Below are 22,732 nucleotides of genomic sequence, written 5' to 3' on the forward strand. Positions count from 1 at the left end.
TGCTACAGCATGCCTCTGAAAATGTCACCGAACAAGAATGACTCTCAAGTAACACACCCTTTCCCTTTGCTGTAGCCATGGTATCTCATGTTTGCCTTTTCTATTAAACAGACCCACCTCCTTTTAAGAGACACACCCTTTCAGAACTCTTCAAATTGTTACAGTGTTTATGCCAAGGTTTTCATACATGGTTTTGTGTATTTTCTAATCCATGTTTTTCTTACTAAAGTCAGGATGGTAACAGGCTGAGCAGTACATGATGTGTTTTATGACTTAAGTGAATCACTTAGTATGTATATGACAAGGATATGGGGGAAAATACTTAGTAATGATTATGTAAATGTTGATAACTATGCTATTGTAGCCATAAATCATGTAATTGATTCTGCTTTATAATCATAAAAAACTACCATAGGAAAAGGTGCTTAATGGCTTCATTACACATCTAGCTTCTTTCTAAAATAAATTATAGATCAAATAATTTGATACAAAGTATTCATAGTTACAAGGAGATTTATGTTCATATGCGTATAACATATTTGTCCTTATGCTTAGCTATAACTTTTTAAATTAGTGTTTTAACTTGGACTTGACTTCCAAAACTATATTTATTAAGTTAAACAATGAATTTATGTAATATTAGATTTATTTTACTTTGTTTGTATATTTCATATATGCTACTGTGTTTTTAAAGATATCTAAGATACATTTTACTTTATGACCATTTTATCCAGTGAAAAGAAATTAAGGTTAAGCATTTACATGTATTTTAAAATGTTACTAGATAAATAAGAAAATTTATGTTGTATGTTGCTTGCAGCAAAACTTTAGTGAAAGAGTTTCTTTTCATTTTAGGTTGTTGCATATGATTGGTTTAATTAGTATTCATTGTTTCTAGAGTAATTAAGGAAATCTACTTATTTAGTGGATAAACTGCTCATAAATCACAGGCTCACTCCCACAGTAGATGATGTTTATGACGCTAGTCAATCCTTTTATCTGCTGGTGCTCCAAATGTAGTAGTATGATGTAAACATATATTTCTCTTTTGTAATTCTCTTTGGATAACATTGTCATCCACCTTTCCATGTATTAAACAGTCTTAATCCCAGTTTTAGCTGGAATATACTCAGGCAGCTTTGAATACAATGCATGAATCATCTCTGGGTGGGGCACCAGTCCTTCTCAGTGCACCCAAGGGCCAAGGGCCAAGTCAAGTTTTCAGTTGACCTAAAATACAGCACTGCAGACATGGGATAAATGTGCAAACTTCACAAAGGCAATGATCAAGCCAAGGTTCAGACATTATCTCCTGGAGCTGCAAAGAGACAGTACTAACCACTGCACCACACCGCACCCTACACTGTTGAAAAAAATGGAATTAAAATAGGTGCGACTTTCATTTTTATTTCCAATCTTTCTTGTCTTACCCACACAAAAGGCAGGTATTTCACTTTAGATTTTGAGAGTGTGTGACTAAACCTGAAGAAGTGCATTTTTTGAAGGCCAATGAAAACAAGAGTCCCAGGTGCATCTGGAACAAGGTCAAGTCTTCTTCTTGGAACTCAGGTTTTGTCCGTCTCTCTCTATCTGTGTCCAGGGGGTTTGGCTCAAGGAAAAGGTCTAAAGACTCTAAAGGCTGGTTGACTCAATTACGTCCAACAAGATGACACTTGGATGTTAAACCATTTTGATAAACATACAGCACCAGTAGGGTGTGGCAGCTACTCCCTTTTTATCATCTTATTCAAATTTAATTTTCAATATTATTGGTCATTATTGTCATATGTACATAGTACAGTATAGTGAAATTCTTATTTTTTTTTGTTATATTAGACCAATAAATGATACAATTCAATATACATCTATATTTCCCACTCTTTCCATGTGAAAACTGAAATTTTAATGATTTCTATATGGGGAGGTATAATCTTGATTTCCAGATTTTTTTTTTTTTTTTTTTTTAAACACAGATGTTGTTATTCCAAAAGTGAAATTGTATTTCATCTCATACAGTATCTCATTCCCAGTAAAAGCTAAAATTATTTTACATGATTGCGTATCTGCATGTTAACTCTATATATAAAATATTGCATTATACTAAAAAAGTCACAAACAAATGTATGTTAGCATAACCATTTAAAGCAGTCCAGTTACATTTTAATTATTTGTTGTATTTGCTACATACAAGAGAATAAGTGATTTCTGTAATGTGACCCATGGAGTTAATGTTGCTGTTGATTCTGAGGACAGACCAGAATTTCATAGTAAAGATCATTCCACTAAAAATCAAGGTCCTGTTTATGTACAGGTATAGAAGCTAGGCACATTATACACTGTACAAAGCAGTTTTGTACTCTGTATGATGTCATCTCTTTATTGCATAGATCAACAACATGAGCCGCAGTATGTGAGAGACCCGAGACTGATGACTGGGTTCTATTAAACCCCATATGGCAAAGAAAATCATTGCTATGGTGCTTTTATTTGCTTTTACCTCAGGATATACTTTTAATATCGAATAGTTAAAAATCCTTACAGTAAAGGTGTTCAATTTGGTTTTGAAAATAAAATTGAGGCTTTGATATTTTCCATTTCCCAAAATGAGTTTGAAAAACACTCCTGTAGCACTATCATTCCCTTTACGGGCTTTATTATATTTATATCAGTTTCATGTTGACATATATTGGTATGCTGGGAATGCTTGTGAGTAGGAGTTGTGATAGACAGGTGTCCCATTCAGTCATTTTTGTGACCCCTAATAATTCTGAATTTGATTAAGCAGGTTTGACAAAGGATTAATGAAAACAAGTAAGAATTCTGAGATAATATAAAACAGTGCAAATAGCATGTTTTAAACAGGTTCTGGTAGTTCATGTCCATTTACACCTGGTGCTCATCAGTACATTTCTAATTTAATAAAAGATGTGAAAGTATTTTGAAATTTAATCAAATCTGTAATTCATTCCTCTGCGTAAAACACGACATTCTTTGATAAATTTCACAGAATAAATAAAATCAAACAGATGAATCAAATCTGTAATCCATTCCTTTGAGTAACACACAACATTCTTTGATAAATTTCACAGAATAAATAAAATCAAACAGATTGGTACATTAAATGCAGAAAAAACAACATGTCCAATTAATCTATGAATCCACTTAAAGACAGGAATTGGCCTCTGATTAATAACTTGGTTGGAATAAAAACCAGAAAACTCAATGGTGCTACAGGAGTGAAGTTAAGAAACATTGAATTACAATAAATGTTACAAAGCATTAAGGGCTTAAATCACACCTAAAAAGTATTCACAAGAAAAGTAATTTGACAAGAACTCCTCTCTTACCTGTTGTTCTTCCATACAGTTGCTGGCAAATTCGTAAACAATCTCGTTTTGCTGCACGGCTGCAGCCATAGCGATGCATTCCCCTGTGCCTCAGTGCCACATTGCAGAATGCATTAAGCACACTATTTGCTTGACAGATGAAATATGCAAAGCAATTCTGTTTCGGTCAGACAATATTATTGGTACACTGTGGATGGCAGCTGATAATTCATGAGCCACAAGAGGCTCAGCAACATATAATGTGCAAAATCATCAGCACAAAAAGGAGACTGTAATCCAAAGCAGTGACAAAAAAAAGTAATTCCAAAGCAAGAAAAGTCTTCCTGAAATGCAGTATACTCTGTTCAGGCTGGCATCAGGTAATGTTGTACAAAGTCCTTTTCAAATCTGAAAAAATATATTAAGTAGTTAGAGAAACCCTGAAAATGACTTTATATAGAATTATAGTATAAATAACATGATTCTAAAAACTGGTTTGCAGTTGAAAAGAAAACAGTTAAAGCAGATAATGTAAGAGTTCAAAGTGCAAGTAATTCTCCCTGTCATGTGAGCTGCTTTTCTGAAGTTCCAACTGTCTCATTACATGTGCTGTGCCTGGCAGCTAAAGGAAGCTGCCCCCACTCCATAACCCCTTAGCACCCCCCATGTGAGGAGCATCAAAACCATTTCCATGCACTGACCAATTTTTGTGCGCTAGGAGATTCAAAGCTCTGCTTGTTCCAAACTTCGTAAGCTGGTAGGCATTTCACAAGTATTTCCTTATCTCTGTTCGGGCCTTAAAAGCTTCAGGAAGGAAGCTTCTTTTACCACGTCACAGTAAACAAGCGGCTGCGCACACCAGCTTAACCACAGTGCTTGATTACATTGCATTTTGAAGAGAGTTCAAAACTTACTTCGTGAGCACATGAGAGCAGTTTCTTGTTCTTACCATATTTACAAGTATGCCTGCCAAATGTAGTACAGTATATCTGAATAAACAATATGGCATTGATCAACATTATTTGGATATTTTTGCCTAGTGTCAATGTGAAGGATCTTTTCCAGAATATGAGATTGTCTGTTTGTCAATACAGAAAACATTTTAAGAATTTTTATTCTTTAAAAGTGTAACAGACACATGCAATTTAAACAACATCATTAAACCACAATCTAGTTTTATTAGGTTTGTACTGACAGTATACTAAATAGTTGGAAATACAAATTCCTTCAGCATGCATGCTTAGTAGCATATTTTTCACATTTTCTGATGAGGGTCATTGGGTTAACAGACTGAAGATTCTGCTAGTTGTTCTCAGGACACTCTTATAATCTGTTTAGTTCTCCGTTGTTCGTATATCCAACACCCCAGCCATTGAAGTTTATTCACCATCAAATCAGAGGATATTTCAATACCTTTCTTAATATTAGTGTGCATAACTTATGGACTCAGATATGGTGGCCCAATTACAACTCTGATTGTTGACTTTTAACACAACGTTCTGTAACACCAAGTACAGCAATGAGTTCCCTTGTCTTTGTTATAGACAATTCAAGAGTAAAACAAAAGTCCACTAATAAGCACTCAGGTGTTTACATCATTCCCCACCCAAATTTTGAAGTCTCCCAATTGGACTACAAAGTTTTTTGAAGACCACACAAATCTACTTGTGTGGAGCATACACTCAGTATTTATTAAGTATCAGTATTCAAAACAGTCAACATTTTACTCTCAGTAGGCACATTGAGACAAACCATTTCTCCCCTGGAACTTTACGTGGCACATTGGGTGTGTGTATGAGTGTTTGTGTGTTGTGACAGACCCAAAGTTGACCACCCTAATTAAAATAAAGTTTCCAGACTCGATACTGTATGTACACAGTTATCATGATAGTACATATGAGAACTACAGAATACTAATGATGTAGTTATGAACGGGGTGATAATTTTAAACTCCCTGCTAAATAATCGTGCAGAAGCAAGTCGACCATTTAAAGCAATAAAGGAAAATGCAAGATAGCAAGAGATGGCAACAATTTTATTTTAAGGGACGTAGGTAATGTAATTAGTTTAAATTACAGAATACAAAGGATAGGAATGTAAAAAAAATCAGAAATCAAAAGGTGTAATTATGCTTTCAGAGAATAAAATAAGATCAATACAAATAAAGAATACAGGAGGAATTTGAACCACAATGATGTTGTTTTGAAGTTTAACATTCTACCACCTTCAGTATTCTGCAACTTCCATAGACTGGGACTAAGATCACTCTTTCCAATTATTACATGTGAAATCCATGCTGGCTTCTCTGGAGATGGTCTCTATGATTAGCTGAAGTACAGAGTCCTTGCAACCGCCACTTCCACCTCTAGCCCATGAGATACTGTATGTGCTAGTATTCTTATTTTGAGACATCTATTATGGAGGTCATTTTTTTGGATTGCTTGTGTTCTGCTCCCCCACACACAAACTGACCAGGAGTACAAGGCTTCCTCCACCACAGCAAGATCATTTAAATAGATATTGTTTCCATCTCTTATTCTGTAAATTTTAAACTCAAATAATCTGTCTATAATGTATTCTATGTGTTAAATTAAAATATATTTTAGAATTTTAATTTTAATTACTTGATATGTTTTGTTCTGTTGGCTAAGTTTGGTTTTCTCTGCCTTTTAAAGTTGCAATATAAAATGATTAAAAGTGTCAAACAATTTATTTTCTGAGATATCACTCTAATTATGAACAGAGAATTTTAAGATCAGTTCATCTAGGATCAAGTAAAACTATTATTCTTAGATAGGTCCTGTTGTGAACTGCCATCACATACAGTGCATTGTGTATGTTGTTGGGAGTGGTTCTGGCTGCACATGACCTTGAATAGAAGAGGCAGTTTTAAATTGGATGGATCAGTGTAACCATGAGATGCTATCCAAAAAGATACTAAACCAGAAATGTATGTTAATCTGGATTAACATATTTCAGATGAATATCCAATTTTATTTTTTAAATACATGTTTCCTAATTTAATTCTCTGTCTTTCTGTTTTCTCCATCTAAGGCCATTAATTTTATTAATTTATTGATATAAGGATTTAGATATGTGCCATGCAAATTATTGTGCTAAAGTGAAGTAAAAAGTGTTCTCAATTTCAAACCATCCCATATATTTTCTAGTGAAGCTCTCAATGACAAAAACTAAGCAGGGCAGATCACATTTCTTTTTTTCTTTCAACATGCCAGCTATTCTTAGGCAATTCTTATGCAACCAGGCCAGATTTAAGTTATTACCTCCCCAGCATGTCCTGGGTCTGCATGAGAGTTTCTTTAGCATATGCCATGAACAGTAAAACTCCAGTATTGAGGGGGAATCCCAGTAGATGCCCATAACTGTTTTTTCTTACTTCTTCTTTTTCTCGTTATGAAAGCACAGCTGTTCTATTAGGAGTCTTTCACAGAGAGTAAGCTCAACAAATCAACTGCCACTTGTACACAAAATCTTATTCTCTCACAATTTATGACCAAAGTTAAGAATGAGAACAAGGACTCATCAATAAACTAACCGTTTTATCTGAACATTCACTTCATGCTAAGTAGCATAATCACATTCTCAAAGTATTGCTCAGTTTTTTAATCTCTAGTACCCTCAGTCAGGATCCCGAGATATTTAAATTCCCCAGTGATGGCTGTTGTTTCTTTGTTAATAGTGGGACAAAGCCCATACTTTCCTTGTACAGAAAAGTGATGTCAGATTTCAGAGTGCTAAGTGTAATTCTGACCAAATGCTCAGTAGTGAATCACTTATGTGTTCTGTCAAAATCATATTAAGGATAAGTCAAGAAGGATAAGAGCATTTCTAAACAACAAAGATGTGACTGTCAAGTCCTCTAATTGGACATTTTTCAAACATTGGCTATACCTTGATATCATGTCAATGAAAATGGCATTTGTGGTGGAGACAAGACACTGTCTTAAGAAAGTGAAATGCCCCTCTTAAATAAAGTTGGCTTAGTACCAAAATTGATAATTCTCTCTCCAAACTGAGTCTGAATATCTCATAACAAACCCAATATTTCCAACACACCTCCCATAATACATTTTTAATTGAACATTCATAAGCTGAAATGAACACTCAGATAACTACAAGAACAAAGAGTTGGTCCAGTATTTCATAGCCGGGACAGATTCTGCATTTCTCAATTACTAGAGTCTCCTCTCTGACACCCAGAAACACATTTTTTAGGATTGGTGAAGAGTATTATACTTTTATTATTTAATCCCAATAACTGATCCCCCTGGACTCTGTATGGAGTAATTTGTTTACATATCCTTATGTCCAGGAGCTCCAAAAAATATGTTACATTTATTTCAATGATGAAATAAAGGGAATCCAATTAAAAATATTCCAAGGTTACTTTTTGCCTTACACCTTATAATGTTATCATAGGTTTTGGTTCCAGTGCTGTACAATCCGATGGGTGGGTGCAGAAAATGGCTAGATGGATGCCTTAAGAAGTGAGAACTAGGATCCTTGATGTAAGAGCTAGAATCCTTTTAACAATGTACATTTAAAGAACAGAGTTGATTAACCTGTATTAGATGACATCCCAGGAATTTCAGTTTGATGCCATGTATGGACAGCAGCACTAAAATAAAGACGACTTATTATTTTATAATTATTTAAATTTAACATTGTAAACTGGGGCTAAGGCTTTGGGCCCTAGCCGGTTCACTGTACAATGTTTGCACAAAATCATTGTGATGGCATGGATTTTCTTCGAGCACAACAGTTTTATCCCAAATCCAAAAGGCATGTATACTAGGATTTTTGGCAAGTCTATATTGCCTTGTTATGAGAGGATGTAGATTTGTGCCCCATCTAGTGTAGGCTTCAAAAGTGCACTGTAATAGTTCCTGCTTCCCAAGAGCTGTCAGGGCTAAAAGTTAGATTAGGAAATAAATAGTGTATAACATTTACAGTAAACTGGGCCCTGAGTTCAGTTGCTTCCCTGTCCATATTCTTTTGGCATTTCACTAGATGCTAAAGTTACCACAGCAAGTGTGAGAAACGCTGCATTATGGCAACACTTATTCTCCTGTTGTGGATAAATTGTAATAAGAAAATTGATGCATGTATAACACTCATTGTATTTAAAAGCAGGATTTCACTGTAGTCTGCTGTTCCATGTCTTGAAGAGTGAAACAAGACTGCTCTCTGCTTTTTACACAGGACTTACAGTTGTAGTTACTCCCTGATTACTTGTACTGATTAATTTCAGAATGATTTATTCAAACAATAAACACTTTCGTACTATTGCACTACTACTGTAAAAAAATGCTTGTCCTGAAAAGGACGAAATTGAAAAGGGAGCACAGGATGAATTAAGCTGAAGCCAGAGGCAGAATTATAGACAAAAAGGACAAGTTACGGTTTTTAACCAGAAAGTCAAAGAATGTGAGAATGTGTATTAATGTCAGTGTGTATTCCATTTAGTATCTGATCATGCCTTACTACAGTTAGGCTAATCTCCCTGCAATTCTGTAATGTAAAAATCTGACTGAGTGAATGGATGTTTCATGGAAATCATCATTTAAATAAGTTTGCATTCTCTGCAGCCAATGTGTGTGAGTTCTTGTCAACTTTGATTTTGCAGCACACCTTCAACTTGAGTCATCATACTAGAAGTAGTATATATACATGGGTCCACCCAGTTTCTGCAAAATTCTCCTAGAAAGAAATTACTTCAGACTCACAGTAAGTGAAAAGTTTGTTGTCCAAGGTGTACAGTGTGATTAGATACTATAATATGCCACATGCAATGCAATGTTAAAAAGGTTTTAGTGAAAATCCTCCTTATTTATTCCATAAGGGCTAGAACAACACTAAAAGTGCACAAAAATAAAAGAAAAGAAAAAACAACAACAACTGAGTTATTTACTGACAGAAAGCTGCCTAACTAACTGGGGAGAGGTAGCTTGACAGTTTACCAGTATCAGTACTGGCACTACCTTTCATATTAACATTCTGCCTGCAGAAAAACGATGCGATTGCATGTGTCAGACCTTGCCTGGGGCTCTTCTTAAAACCACAACGTAAACAACATTCTCAGAACAAAGAGTGAAAAGCCAAAAATTGTCTTCGGCCTACACATGTATGCTAACAGCACTTTAACTTTAGCTATTTACATTGGTTTATTTCTTTCCTACCTGAGCATGAGAACCAGTGTAGGTGCTGGCTTTGTCCTCCTCGTTGTACTCCTGTCAATGTGTAACTCTAGATGGCAAGGGATAGTTAGAGATGGAGAAGAGCTGCTCTTATTTATTACAGCTAGAAAATCCAGTTCTCTCAGATTGTTTCCTGCTCTGCCATTCTTGCTGAGGGATCAGATTACAGCCGAAACGTAATGAAGGCACCTTGCCAACCAGCCAAACAGATACACACCTGGATCTGCCTACCTCTACTGACTCAGGCTGACAAAACTTTAACCCTTTGCCTGCTATTTCTAGCACCAATATTCATGAAATGTTTAAATAATATTAGACACCCCAAAGTGAAGTGTAGTTTGTTCCTGTAATACAAAACTAGTTTTAAAAGAACAGAAGTCTGTTTGTAAAAACATTATATATTATATATTTAAACGCTTCTAGCACATATATTTTTAATTTCCAATATAATGTTAATAGGGGGCGGCACGGTGGCGCAGTGGGTAGCGCTGCTGCCTCGCAGTTGGGAGATCTGGGGACCTGGGTTCGATTCCCGGGTCCTCCCTGCGTGGAGTTTGCATGTTCTCCCCGTGTCTGCGTGGGTTTCCTCCGGGTGCTCCGGTTTCCTCCCACATTCCAAAGACATGCAGGTTAGGTGGATTGGCGATTCTAAATTGGCCTTAGTGTGTGGTTGGTGTGTGGGTGTGTTTGTGTGTGTCCTGCGGTGGGTTGGCACCCTGCCCAGGATTGGTTCCTGCCTTGTGCCCTGTGTTGGCTGGGATTGGCTCCAGCAGACCCCCGTGACCCTGTGTTCGGATTCAGCGGGTTGGAAAATGGATGGATGGATGTTAATAGGTTTTTATTTTCATAACTTTATAATACAAGGGCATTTATGTTCAGGCAACACTGTATGGTGTGTTATTAAAAGGAAGTGTCATTCTGACTTTATAGTGTAGTAAAAGGATTCTTTTCTTTTTAACTGGTTGCCTTATTTGTTGATAAAGATACATTAGCAAGGAAAGGTATATGGTACGATTGGTGCTTCTGTGTTTTCTGTGTATACTTTTCTTAACTTACGTTTTCCATGACAGCATTGCAAGAAGCTGGAAGTTACCCTGGCAGTATTAGGCGTAAGACAGAAAGCAGCCTGAATGAATCATACTCACAAGCAAGACCACTCACTTTAAATGAAAGACAACTATGTGTTACATTTAAATAGTGAAATTTTCACAAAAGTTCTTCGTTTTACTAATAGTGACCATATAGGGGTCCTAGTATTTTCTTATTTGGTCTTCCATGTGCAGTTTAAGGAAAATAATTTGACCGGGCTCTTTGATGTATGTAACTCTAAATATCAAACAAAGTGAGGAGCAATGGAAGAGGTGCCAGCTAGGAAAAGGTATGGAGATGACTTGTCTGCTCTATAAACAACATACTGTAGATACTGTAGATGTCTGAAGGGATTTACTCAATACTTCATACCCAGTATCTGCCTCAATACTCCAGGAAGTAGAACCATTCCTAGTCCAGTCACTGTCTGTGTGGAGTGTGCACTGTCATATGTCATTTCATGTCAACTTTGTTTATTGTACTATTCATACAAGATGAGTCCATGTTAGGAACCCTCTTTTTTTTTTGTTTTTTAAGTTTGGGACTTTGTTCTGTGCACTCAGTAGCTCACTATCCCAGAAAAGTAATTAACACCTCAGGGCATGCATGATAAAATGTAGTATTTGCACAGGTTAAAATAAGAGGTTTTACACATTATGTTAAACACGTTATGCACAGGTTAAAATACAGTAAGATGTTTTACACATTATGTTAAAAAATTACTATTTTCCACACAGGCACTGCTGTGGGAAATTAATGGTTATATAATGGAAAAGGCTAATGTACATTTAACATTCACGTAAATAAATGCTAATACAGTGAAATTATATTCTTTAGGAATGTGCTATTAGGCAGAAGTAAGAAATGCAGAGGTGAGTGGTAATTATTTTAGTATAACGCATCATTCTAATAAGATATGGTACAGTTACTCAAGTATGGAGTTTTCAGTATTAATATGATGTTTCCAAGGTGGAAATTGAAGCCTGTCGAATGGCAAAGTACCCATTGTAAAATAAATGTTGCTGCTGAAGTGGGTGATATTTTCAAAATAAGGAAGATACATTAAAATATAAAAAAGCATATGAATTTAGAAACAAACTTTTATTTAAATTTTGAACGTTTCTAAAAAATGTAACCCCTCTGCTTTAATTTGGACTTGCCTAAATAGCGAATCTCTCAGTTCTCAGCTAAACATAACTCATGTGTAGCTGTTCTCATTTTAAAAACCTTTTTGGTGTTTTATTTATTTATTTTTTCCTAAATGCATATGGTGCATTTTCAAGCAGTTCTTTTTCTAAAATTGTATTAGTATTGCAGGTCACCATAGCAGGTGCTTTGTTGCAGCGCTGTTTGTAAAAGTGTAAATGCAACAAAGCTAATTAAACCTCAGAAGACCCTGTGACATATTGTAGGGATTCAGACTCTCCTGTCTAAGGACTAATTAGTTCATTCATACAACAGGGGTCCTTGATTATTAATCTGGCAAACTACATATAGTGCCTTTAACAAAGCAGACCATCTCAGGCTATTAAAAAAACAGACAGGATTACACAGTTGGAATTGAATTATTCTGAGACTACCAAAGAAAAAAGTAAAATATGTTTGTAGCCAATCAAAAATGCAAGTGAGAAATAGTGAGTTTTAAGGAATATTAAATTGTCACTGATAGAATCTTTTATTTATATTATATTATTGTATTTGCATAAGATTTGACTAGTGTTAACATTCATATTCATTTTGGAATTTAACTTTCCATTAATGGAGGCTTACTTTAAAGAAGATCAATACATATATACTAAAATGAATTCTGCTCATATGCTTAAAGGAACAAGCATGTTCAGTTTAGAAGGAATCACATTTTTTGTGTAATACCAATGTGGAAAAGAAACTTTACTGTTAATTTATTTGCATTAGGTAAACATGCATGAATGTAATAAGCCAATACTTCATGAACAGTTTGCTAGTGTCATTTGTTTGTGTTCAGAACCAACATTTTCTATTATTAGGTTGCAAGGAGCTAGAGCTTATACCAAGAGGATATCACTCATAAGGCAAAAGCTGGCCTTGTATGAGATACCATATAATCGCACATAGTCAATTTAGAATTACTAGTTAATCTAGCCTGCACACTTTTGGGATGTGGCAAGTCACCAGAGACTCCACAGAGAAAGCATACACATATATAGACAGTGATCAATTCATGAATCAAACTGAAGTCTCTGGAACTATAAAGAAGTGACATTAAACAGAACTGTATAACATCATTCTTCTCTCTACTTATACAGTGTTTGCATCAAATTCCACTACTGATGCTGTGTGACCATGAGCAAGTCACTTGACCTCCTTGTCCTCCAATTGGTACACCAAAAGAACATAACCAATTGTATCATAAATGTTGCAAGTCACCTTGGATAAAGGTGTCAGCCAAATAAGTAACTGTAAATGTAAATGCATCTGACATGTGATTAAACATTCAAAACACAACAATCTAGTTATGCTCACAAAACAAGAGAACACTACAGTAGTTGTCAGACCTGTCCTCTCCAAGCCTGCTTAAACAGGTTCCTCTTTCAGAGTGAAACAGTTAGCCTGCTTTGTCCTTCCCTGTTTCTTTCTAAGTTCTTCATCTCTGTAGTAACTCTTACTATCTATTTTGCAGCTGATACTAAGAAAGATAAGATTCTACAGGCACTTTATAGCTAGTCCTAAGGTCACTTACAGAGTCAATAGATAACTGTAATCTCCAGCAGAGTCATGCAATGCAGCTTTCTAGCATCTCATATTGTGTATTTCAAACTTCTGAATTTACTGTATAATATTTTAAACGTTAGCCAGCCAGGAATGTCTTCTTACTATAGGGCTATATAACTAGCAGCATGGAGGCCTGTGTCCAGCCCACTAAGCCCCTGAAAGCCATTCCCCTAATTGATATATCTGTTTTTGTTTTGAAATCTAAAAGACGATTCCTTTCTCCTTGCTTTACACACACGCAATCATTCAGTCACTTAAATTTATATAACACTCTTCAGAGAAATATATTCACAATAAGAGTATATACAAACATCATTAGGTATGGGATAAAACAATATTTGAGGAGTCAGCATTTAAAAAATAGTACTGATTAGAAGAGATTGACAGTGTGAGTTGTCAATGCAGTGTTATCAGAATCTATCAAGTTGATACAGGTGTCTTTATTATAGAATACATTTACAGTAGCCTTCAGGGTAATGAAACAATATAATATTCTCAAACCCCTTAATTCATTCAGTGTCCTGTGGGCGTTAAGGCTGTCTCAGCAGCACTGGGCACCTAGATTGGTTTCCAGTCCATCAGAGGGCTAGCTTGCGCACACACTCACACTAGGCCAATTTATAATTGCAGATTAACCTACAACTCATATCTTTGGAAGTGAGGGAGGAATATCGGAGTACAAAGAGAAAACCTACAAAGTCATAGGGACGACATGCAAACTCAACATGCATAACAATCAGGCTTGGGTTTGGAACTGAGGACGTTGGATCTGCAAGGAGGCTTCTTTATTGGTCTCATAGCTTTTAAAAATAAAAAATACATTCTAACAATATTGTCTGTTTTTCTCTCTAAATCTGCTCAGTCCGCATCCCATATTGCTAAAGAAATGAGGTATATGGCCAATGATCAAAGGTATAATTTTGTTACAGATAGAAACAAAGTTTAATAGACCTACAATATTACTTCCCCAGCTACTGTCCTGCAGGATATTAATACCTGCTAAAGGCTACAATGTGAGGTACTGTCTTGCAACTTAATAAAGCCTATCTCTTTTTAAAATGTTCCAACCATTCACAAATTTCCCAAACTGCTTATTCAGTTCAGGCCTGTATGGCTTTTCTAATATGAAGTTTTTAAAAATATTGTATGTGTAATGTAATGGTGTATACTATACTGTACATAAATACGACTAAATATCTGTGCTTCACAAAACTATTTTTAGAACTATTATGCATAATATTGAAACAGTTTAAAAAGACTGTCTTCGTTTGGTATTACTCTGCAGATATAAAGTGGAAAAAACAAACCTAGTCAAGTCTGCCTGTGAGGAGGTGGTGGTGGGTGGGGGGATTTGCGGATGGTGATATGGTAACTCTGCAGTTCTTTCTTTACAAGCCTGTTGCAATGATGCAACATGCAAATGTTCACTGCTGAGTATATTGAAAGCTTAATTCTAAAAAGGGCCACTTTTAGTGTTGTTGCTATTGTTTCTTAGCTCCTTGTTCATTGTCAACATTAATAATTCCACATATTTTTCACACTTATATTTTACTAACTCTGCATTAGCACAATTAATGATCAGTTCTGTTTTGTGTCACTGTTAGGCACCTGGAAGACAGAAAATGATTCAAAGAACTGAGAAGTGAGTGGACTTGAAGAAAATACTATTTTCTGTTTTCTCTTCCTGCTTTTGACTAGTCAGGATTACAACAATGAGCATGAGGTGGAATTTAACAATGGAAAGGATGCCAGTGGGTTAAAGGATGCTCACATAAAAATCTTCAAATTGAAGCCAGACCAGTTCAGAGTTACAAAACAGTCTGAATGCCTGCCTTTTAACTGTGAAAAGAAACCAAAGTACTCACTGTTAGTTGATCTTCAATATTGTACAATATTAGTCTCCATATATGTTTATTTCTTTTTTCAGCTATAACATTATGTTATTTGTGACACAGTAGAAAGTGGTTAGCACTGCTGCCTTAGGGATCCAGTGTCTCAGGTTTAAATCTCACGTTTTGTCTTCTCTATTTTAGAGTTTGCATGTTTTCCCAATGTTGGTTTAGTTTATCTTAGGGTATTCCTGTATTCCTCCAACATCCCAAGAGATGTTTAGAATTGTCAAATTCATATCCTGGAGGATCTTGGTGGCTTCAAGATTTTGTTCCAGCCAGATTTCTTTATTGCAACCCAATTATTGTTGCGAATGGAAAGCAACTTTATGTCCGTTTTTTAGTTCACAGACTTGGTATGGTTTCGCAGTTTTGCTGTTTTCACTTTAATTCAGCTGCAGAGTCTGTGTTTCTCTTTTTGTTTTACTGTGGAGTTAAACCACTGAGTCATTAATACATAAGGACTCAAAGCTAATTTAACCATATTTGCATGAGGGTATGGTCATCATAAACTATCTGTTGCAATTAAATAGTTTGCAAGAAATAAGAGACAAACATTGAATGACTGATAAGGGTTAATGCGCCCCAGTCTACAAGTCATTATGATGATGTTCTCAGAATATGAAAATTAAACATGTCTGTTGTGGCAAAGTAAGAGCATTAACAAGTGATTCAAATAAAATATTTATTTGACAGCAAAGATTGTCATTTGATTAACAAATTGGTTGATGTGAAAACCTGCAGCACTGCAGTCCTCCAGGAACAGAGTTGGAACCCACTAATGTAATGTTAATTTTAATTTTAATAATGAATACATATGTGGTTGCATATAGCAAACAAAACTTTAGCGTTCTGTAATATCACATTGTCTCCTTCTTCTTAAATGTTACTGCTATAATTAATACTCAGGATATCTGTAACAGAAAGCATGGAAAAAATTAATGTGGAGTAGGTATAACAGAAGTTACAGGTGGTGTTCAGCACTTTGTTTGTCACAGGAAGTGAGCTACATTTAATAAAGAGACACTTTGCGTCTCTCAGCTGCATGGTAGTGAATGTGAATTAATTATTCTGGACTAGATGACCTCTTCTCAGCAAATAAACCATATAACATACAAGTATTAGATTCGAACATGGCACACTGGAAACAAAAAGGAGAGTGAAAACTTAAGGCACAAGTAGTAATGCAAATAAAATTTCTTATTTTAAATTCCTCATTAACACACTGAAAACGTATATGGGAAAATATGTTTCCTACTTTATAAATATAGGTTACTACTAGTCATGGAACGACACAATAGTGGAATGGCTGATTTTAGGGTTGACCCTGAAATGTGTGGTGTTTGCATATTCTGTGCTGTTAGAAGGGTTTTTTCCCCTGAGTAATTCATTTTTTTCCAAGTTTTAAAGGCAACCTTTTTAAAGTGACTTGTGAATGCGAGTCTCTCTTTACCTTGTGCGGGTGTTAGGTACATGAACCCTGAAATAAAATGGTATGTAATTACTTATTTCAAGGGTAATTTTACTAACATCCTATTCTAACATTTTTTCTAACAAATTGGTATGCATTACTTACTCGTTTCGAGAATAATTTTTCTGACATGACTAATATAGTTTTTTTCCAACTGGAGCACAGGGTCTCCCAGCAAGTGCATAAGAGGGGACTGAACCACAATCTCATGGCTTATAGTCCAGCACCTTAATATCAAGGGTTAAGTCTGTCCTACTGAGCTAAGTAAAGCTCTGAACAGAAATACAGATGTTAAAATCAGTTCTTAATTCTATGTAATTTTATTCAGATATCCTTACATTTTTCTTCAGTATTACAAGGTGATAGAAAGTCAGAGCATTTTTTTTTATACCAAATCCTCAAAGTTGTCCATGGTGAGTTAAGTAACAATAATAAAACTTTCACTGTAATGCACTGGCATCCTGCCTTCCACTGACATTGTCAAGGGTATTGCTGAAAGTATTAAAGAAAGTTTAAGGAGGGGTTAATTAAATGTCAACATTAGAATCATTTTGTTCAGTAAGTAAAATTTAAATATCCAAAAAAAAATCTACAATATAAAAGAACATATTTAACATGATCACATCAACACAATTGTAAAGTATGATTAATACTTCACATGGAAACAACTTACATGAACATCTTGTCCTTATAACCTAAAACAGAACATTTTTGGAATAAAAGCTGGCTTCTGTGAGATGAGCCTACTGTGATTTCCCCATTATGCTTCTTTTTTCTGGCTTCATACAGGTCCTGGATGACAGGAAGAGTACAGTTAATCATTTTTTTGCACATTGAATAATGTGCTCCAGGTCTGAGAAAACCAGGTAGTTATGGATTTTGACAGCATGAATTTAATAATAGCAGTTTAGGATACCACTATTACTATATGGGGTAGGCTGATCTTTTTCAACTTCCATAAAACATCATCTGCTAAGCCTTTTTTAAAACAGTGTTTATCTACTAGGTTACTCAACGTTCTCAAGCAGTTTTTAATACCAGATAGAGTATTTCGGAAAGTCATGTTTTATATACCTATGTTTTTTGAGCATGACAGCAAGGTTAACGAGACTGCACTTGAATGACAATGGAGACTGACAATTAGAAAACTAAAACTGCACCACAAAAATTTGTCTTTGAAAAATGTCCTAGTTTTCAGATGCCTGAGTAATCACTTTCAAAGAACTCACAACAGGGTCAGGTGTCTGCACTCTCACTCTAAACACTCTGCAAACTAAAGAATGCTCATTTTTGATTCCTTTAAATGATAAGTATTATGATTTACTTATAGTCAAATGCTGAAATGCTAATATGTCTGCTTTCCCAAATTTGATTTTGGGGCTTTCTATTTAATGGGAGATGGCTACAAGAGGAATTTTAATCAGCCTATGGCAGTATGCCTGGCAACTTAAAGAATACAGATACAGACACATGTCACTACAAGATTACATGATAGTTTTTTATCTACGGTCAGCACCTTTGCCATCTTCAGCTTTCATCTTATCAGTTGTCAAAATCAGAGCAGTGTTAGTTTTGCTAAATTCTTAGACAGGGGCCATTCTATGAGAATCTTGTTAGATGTTTACATGCTTATATGACGTAACAGCAAATAAAGATATTTGGGATAGATTTTCTATACATAATGGGTGTCATCCATACATTTGTTGACCCATGGCATCTAAACACATAGGGCACTAGCACCCATCCTGGCCAAAAAAGGGACAAGGCAGGAACCATATCTCCGTGGGATGCCAATACTTTGCAAGGTGTGCTGTCTCATGTTAATCCCATTTAAAGTCACTTGTCCCTTGTCAACAATATGTCTTTTGAACATTGACAAAACAGGCACTCTCTACCCAGAAACATCACTATTACATCAAGGTAAGTATATTCCTACAAAAGACATGTGTTTTCCTGAAATGATGGAAAAAGGGCACAATTAAAAGAGGCTAATGTTTCATTAGTAGAAATAAAGTTTCCATGTAAGGCAGAGAAAACAGCTAATCTTTTGCCTTTGTAATATTTTGTTTTTATGTATTGTATAACATATAGTGGTAGTTTCAAGTACAATTTGTATATTTTTAAGCCATCAGACTTATATGTACTTAGTCTTTCAAGTTTCAGCATTGGATTGTGAACAGTTGCTGGAAGGACAGAGAGCAAAGGAAGTGAAGCATCAGATAGGCAAAGGGGTTTCCTGCAAAGTGTTTTGCACATTGTGCGGTTGACAAAGCAAGCATAATTTTTAACTCATTAATAAATATAGACAATTTCTAAACAAAATAATCATTGATCTTAATTTGCAAAGAAACTAAAAAGCACGGTATGTGCATATGTCTTAAAATGTAAATTTTATAATTTCTAAGGTCCTCTTTAAATGATCATGGCCTGTGAAAGACTGGTATCTCATCTAGTTTTGGTTCCTATATTCCATCTACTGCTGCCAAAATAGTTTACAGCTCCCTACAAAAATATAGTAAAAAGTGTGTGTAGAAAATGATTGGATTTAAAAGTACTAATCGACTTGTATTTATGGAGTATGTCTGTGGTATTCAGCAAAGAACTCCTGAAGATACAACTCTCTAGAGATTCTGATTTTTGTTTGTTAAACATTGTAAAAAGTGGCTTCCATGTGTTTCTTACCCTGATAATATACATATCAATCTATTTATCTATTTACCAAACCAGCTTACACCATTACAGATTTGTGGAAGAACCAGGTAGTAACTGTCAAAATAAAAGTTGATTCAGCAATTGATATTAGCACAAGGGGAGTGCAGAGTGTGAGAGAGTAGCTGAGGAGAACGGTTAAATATCCCATCCACCATAACAATTATTAGAGAGCTCATGATCAAACTAACAGAAAAATGCTAGTCTTTTTTAATAAATAATAAGGTGAAATGTTGGCATTCAAATTAAACATTATATCAGGATTTTTTACTGGTAATACTTTACTGATCATGACAAGTCATACTGCTTGTAAGAAGCGTCTAAGAAGAGTGAAATGAATCCAAAGGAAGGTCAGATCTGACCTGCTGGCCATCTATTATGCTCTAGTAAGTCTCAAGATACGCAAATTGAGAGTCATAATATATTGTTTGAAATTTTTTGTGTATTTGAATATTTTGTTTTTTAGCATAAAAAATTGTAAATAATTTCTTGAACTATCTTTAGTCATTAGATTTTGTAGTTTTTGAAAGCAAAGTTCCAAATGACAATTCAAATTCACTGAGATTTCTGATCTTTAAAAAAATCTGAGTCTTTTGTATACTGTTTGAAGTTCTTTACTTCCAGAATTTTTTTCAACTTTATGTACTGCTTTAAGTGTAAAGGGTGAGTAACAGAAAAATTGAACTTTGTGGCTTTGTCCTAGTGGCAGGGGAGCCTTTGTGGTTTAGTAAGCATGCTCGAGGCCCCAACTTCAGTTGAGGCAGCAACATAAGGCATGGTGCTTTTTTTCCAACCTCAATAGCAGAGTACTGTTTCAGGGACATAAGTTCAACTCTGAGCCGTATCATACTTTATGTATATTTTGCTACAAACAGAATACATAAAAGTCCTCACCCACTCACATTCTGTTCCATTTTGTGTGAAACTGTAAATTCTCCTTCAGTCTGTGTTGTTTTCTTCACTGAAAGTACTCTTAAGCTAATTAGTAATTCCAAGCTAGTGAGTAAGAATACACTATGTGTGCGTGAGTGTGCACTGTGAAGGACTGGCATCCAGTCAAGGGTTAATATCTGACATGTGCCTGATGCTGGCAGAACGGGCTCTGGTCACACATGACCCTGAACTGCATAAGGGCGTAAAGAAATGGATGGACAGACTTAATTAGTTAAAGTGATTGTTTACCTTCCCATAAGCAGCATACTAGTTTGCAAATATAAAACAAGCCCCAACACAGCCTATTATTTAAAGGAATTTATAAATCTAAAACAAGCAATCACATTTCAAGCACTGCATCAAAAGTATGCAAAACAAATACAAATTTTTGTCCTCTATTCCTCTCTGAACTCAATGAAAAGACATGTTTAGGAAGGTAATTCAATTAAATTGTAAATTGTTTGTACTGTTAAAGTTTACGTTGCATCTTTGTCCCCGGGTTTATGATTTTAATTATTATTATGAGTATTTCCTTTGAAGTCAAAAATATTTTGAAATGCTCAGCTTGTCTACTGCTGATGTTTTATGCTTGTTTCACCTACAAATGTTATATTGTTGTTAATCTGCTTGGAATGCACATGGGAGATCTTCAGCTATGACACTATATCAAAAAAATTATTTCAGTATAAGGCATATCATTATTGCAACACTTAAAAAAGCAAAAATTTGATTTTTCACTTTGCACACAACCCCCACTCTTCCCTCTCTTGGCCATAATTGTAAAACTCAACTGTCACGCGAACTGTTGCTCGTTTTATATCACACAACAATCTTAGCCTGCCAAAGCTAGCTTCTGTTGCAGCTGCTATAGATGATGAGTACAGTTTGAACCCCACAGCTGCCATTAACCATTATTTTGTCTCTTCTTTGAGAGTGGTAAACTGGGTAATGGCATATTAAAGCTCAGTACCTCATTGACAAAGAAATAAACAAGCATCAGTGATGAGCACATATGTGTAGCTACACGTTATGCCTACCCTAGCTGAGAATGCTTCCATCTCTTGATAATACAACATATAATTTGTAAACTATTGGAGGAATGTTGCTCTCCCTATGCAGTGTCTACTGTCCAGCAATGTGTGCACCAAATGATGTGCAAATGCCCACAATACCCTTAGAAGTAACTTATATTAACATTTTTTCTGCTTATTTTCACAGGTTGCTGTTGTCAGCCTACGTTATTATTTTGCCAATATGTGCCTCTAAACTAAAAAAAACAAAATAGCATAAAATCTGGATTCGTGATGGTTTTAATGAAGCTAAAAAAAACCTGGCAAGAGCCAAAGCCTACCTTTAACACAGGCCCAAATAAAACCCTCAGTCAGTGCTTCGCCTTGCAAGGACTAAATAAAATGGCTACTCTACTGTGGGGAAGTGCTACCTCTTTGCCTAATGATATGAGTCATAAGCAAAGAGAACAGAGAACTTGTTTTTTTTTCTCTCTCTCTCTCTCGAGACACGCCCATGTTGCTTTAGATTCAGAGCAGATTAGGCAGGTGTGCAGAAAGCCAACAACAGGGAAGACCAGAAAAAAAAAGTATGTAAGCTGAGAGCTCCACCTCAAAAGCAGAAACAAAAATCCAAGGATCGCTATAATGGGGAAACACAACATGAACTTCAAACCTCATTATAGCCTCCAGGTCTGGTACAGGTAAAACACACCAAAAGCTCACATTCAGTTCAGGAACAGTAACCAAACCACTGTTATTATTAACATTTATTTTAAATATTGACTAGATAAGTGATTATATGACAGCTCCCTGCAAAGCTATAATGAAAACAGTGACATCATAACATACATACATTCACTAAAGACTGAACATTCTAAAAATTTGAAAAAGAATTTGCAAAATGTTGATTGCAGCACACTACAAAACTCATGATTATTGTGCTATCCATCCACTTTTTAAATCCACATTTTCCATTTCAGTTTCCTGTTCAATTTATTCTTATTGAATACTATTCCAATTATGAACCCAGCAATCTGTACAATTACTATGCATACTGTCTAACATGAAATGCAACAGACAAAATGCATAATGCTGAAATATAAACAGATAAATATCATGCAATAAATGTATATGCATGTATATGTATATACCATGTAGTTTTCCAGCTATCACAAGTCGGACACATTATGTAAGAGAGATTAGAAAGACAATGGAAGAATAATAGCAATGGTTAGTCAAAACAGTTACTAGTTAAAAAGAAATATAAGACAGCAATATGAAAGAGCTTAAGCTGCAGCCATAACTATGGTATGTTATGTTAAAATAATGAATCTTC

General features: G+C 35.3%; 1 protein-coding gene across 3 annotated transcripts in view; it reads right to left on the reverse strand.

The window, feature by feature from the left end:
• The window catches only part of LOC114650167 (ETS-related transcription factor Elf-1-like), a 79,422-nt gene extending 57,599 nt beyond the window's left edge, over positions 1–21,823 (reverse strand). Inside the window, exons 1-2 of one of the 3 annotated variants that reach the window (XM_028799641.2) lie at positions 21,738–21,823; positions 3,348–3,734 (exon numbers count right to left, since the gene is read on the reverse strand). In XM_028799641.2, the coding sequence (XP_028655474.2) occupies positions 3,348–3,416 (69 nt within the window). In that variant the 5' untranslated portion in view covers positions 3,417–3,734; positions 21,738–21,823. Of the gene's footprint in view, positions 1–3,347; positions 3,735–4,027; positions 4,135–9,526; positions 9,686–21,737 lie in introns of those variants that run through there. The other 2 variants (XM_028799642.2, XM_028799643.2) reach the window with 2 other exon arrangements.
• Positions 21,824–22,732: the final 909 nt, after the last annotated feature.

The sequence above is a fragment of the Erpetoichthys calabaricus genome, chromosome 4, assembly GCF_900747795.2.
Source record: "Erpetoichthys calabaricus chromosome 4, fErpCal1.3, whole genome shotgun sequence".
NCBI lineage: Eukaryota > Metazoa > Chordata > Cladistia > Polypteriformes > Polypteridae > Erpetoichthys > Erpetoichthys calabaricus.